Consider the following 2,231-nt stretch of genomic DNA (forward strand, 5'->3'; position numbering starts at 1 on the left):
AGGAGAGGGACAGACAGACAGACGGATGGAGGAGAGGGACGGTGACGACGTGGCCCCCGGCGGAGACCCCCCGCCACCCCCACGTGCCCCCCCAGACCCACCTGGAGGCGCCGGGGGTGGCGGAGCCGCCTCGGGGGGCAGCAGCGGCTCCGGCTCCAGCTCCATCTCCTCCTCGGGGGGCACCTCGAGGGGCACCTCGGGGGCCAGGGCAGGCGCCTCCTCTGCCACGTCCGCCTCGGGGAGGAGACCTGTGGGACGGGGCCGTGCGTGAGGGGGGCTAAAGGGGTCCCCCCCCACCAGCGGGGCCTGGGGCAGAAAGGACATGAGCATCACCGTGGCCCGGCCGGACACAGGGACACCCCCCCCAGGGGACACCGAGGCACAGGGACACCCCCCCCATGGGACACCGGGCACGCAACCGGGGTCACCAGGCTGGGAGAGGACCCAGGCGTCCTGCCTCCCTCCTGCAGCGGGACGCCCCCCCAAATAGGGGACAGCGGGAGGGGAAAGGGGGCAGACGCAGAGGCTCCCACTTACCCGGTGGCTTGGGGTCCTCCTCGGGGGGCAGTTTGGGGTCCTCCTCGGGGGGCGGCTCGGTGTCCTCCTCGGGGGGCAGCTCAACGGGGGGTGGCTCGTCGGCGGGCGGCTCGCCATCGTTTGGGGGTGCTTCGCCACCGTCCGGGGGTGCCTTGCTACCGCCCGGGGGTGCCTCGCCGTCATCCGGGGGTGCCCCGTCACCATCCGGGGGTGTCCCACCGCCACCATCCAAGGGCGTCCCGCCACCGTCCGGGGCCGCCTCGCCGGGCTCCCCGCCGGGCTGCGGCTCCTCGCCGGGCTCCGCGGGCTCGGGCTGGCGCATGGGCATGTCGGCCGGCTCGCTGCACTCGGGGGACGCCAGCCTGGACGGAGAGGCCGGGTGAGGGGAGCGGGTCCCTTCCCCGGCACCGAGTGACCCCCCCCAGCCTTGCCCCCAGCCCCTCATCTGCAAAAGCAGGGACCTGGCGCGATCCCCCCCCACCCAGCAGGTGCCCCTGTCCCCACTCACGCCGGGGCGGCGGGGTCCGGCTGGGGGCCGGCGCCCGGGTCCCCGCGGGCGTCCTCGGCGCCGCGCTGCTCCTGGCACCCCTCGCACACCGAGTAGTTCTTGTACCACTGGCAGCCGGGGTCGAGGCCGGCTGGGCGCAGGCCACACTCGGAGCAAACCCGGCAGTTCTGGGGGGGGCAGAGGCACGTCAGGGGCAGGAGCGGGGACCATCCCCGTCCCCTCCGGGCGGCTCGGCACGGGGGCGTCCCCCCCCCGTCCCCGTGCCCGGCGGCGGGAGGCACCTTGCACTTCCAGGAGTCGGTGGGGAGGCTCTCGATGGCCGGCTCCATGCAGAAGGTGTGGTAGCCCTTGTCGCAGGCCTCGCAGACCAGCATCATGGAGTCGTCGCCGGGCCGCCTGCGGAGCAGGCGCGGGGCCGTGAGCGCCGCCCCACCGAGCCCTCGGCCCCGCCAGCCCCGCGGCGGCCGGCTCTCACCTGCAGGTTTGGCACACTTTGCACTCGGGGCACTGCCAGCCCGAGCGCTTGCGGGGCGTCAGGGCGATGTCCAGGCAGGCCCCGTGGTAGTGCTGCCCGCAGCTGGTGCAGAAGAGCAGGTCCCGCAGGTCGCCCGGCCCGTCGCACACCACGCACCGGGCGTCCTCTGCACGCGGGAGACAGCGGGGCCGTCAGCGTCCCCACCGCAGCGCCCCGTCCCCTCGCCACCCCGCAGCCCGGCCGGCAGACCCAGGCGCCCTGGCTCCACGTCTCCTCCCAAACCTCGGGGACCCCCTTCCCAAGGCGGGAGGGGGCCCCAGCGTCCGGCTCCCGGCCTCCCTCGCCGCCCCGGCCCGCACGCACCCATCTGCACCGCCTCAGCCACGTGCTCCGGACACAGGAGCCGCAGGGTCTTCATGGACTGGAAGGAGCCGCTGGCCGCGGCGCAGGGGAAGTGGTAGAGCCGGGGACACCCGTCCGCCCGGCACGGGATGGTGGCCCCCATCCTCCGACAGTGTTCACATTTCTGAAAGCGGCAAGAGCTTGGCACGGTCAAGGATGGACGGACGGACCGAGCTCGGCCCCGAGCCGCGCGGGGGTCCCGGCAACGGGCTCACCTGTGAGATCCCTGAGAAAACAGCTCTGTCCACGTGGGCCAGCCCGGCCGCGTCCGGCAGCACCCCGGCGGACCAGGCTGCGCACCAGCGGTGC

At 74.7% G+C, this 2,231-nt stretch overlaps 1 protein-coding gene across 1 annotated transcript in view; it reads right to left on the minus strand.

The window, feature by feature from the left end:
* KMT2D (lysine methyltransferase 2D) overlaps window positions 1-2,230 on the minus strand; it is a gene marked incomplete at its 5' end in the record, with an annotated part of 25,726 nt that extends 23,496 nt beyond the window's left edge. The window contains 7 exons of the mRNA XM_026055447.1: window positions 102-248; window positions 538-899; window positions 1,046-1,212; window positions 1,327-1,441; window positions 1,521-1,686; window positions 1,884-2,046; window positions 2,138-2,230. Coding sequence (XP_025911232.1) covers window positions 102-248; window positions 538-899; window positions 1,046-1,212; window positions 1,327-1,441; window positions 1,521-1,686; window positions 1,884-2,046; window positions 2,138-2,230 — 1,213 coding nt within the window. The remainder of the gene's footprint in view (window positions 1-101; window positions 249-537; window positions 900-1,045; window positions 1,213-1,326; window positions 1,442-1,520; window positions 1,687-1,883; window positions 2,047-2,137) is intronic.
* Between the last annotated feature and the right edge of the window lies 1 nt (window position 2,231).

Source organism: Apteryx rowi, unplaced genomic scaffold (assembly GCF_003343035.1).
Source record: "Apteryx rowi isolate R43461 unplaced genomic scaffold, aptRow1 scaffold_999, whole genome shotgun sequence".
Taxonomy (NCBI): domain Eukaryota; kingdom Metazoa; phylum Chordata; class Aves; order Apterygiformes; family Apterygidae; genus Apteryx; species Apteryx rowi.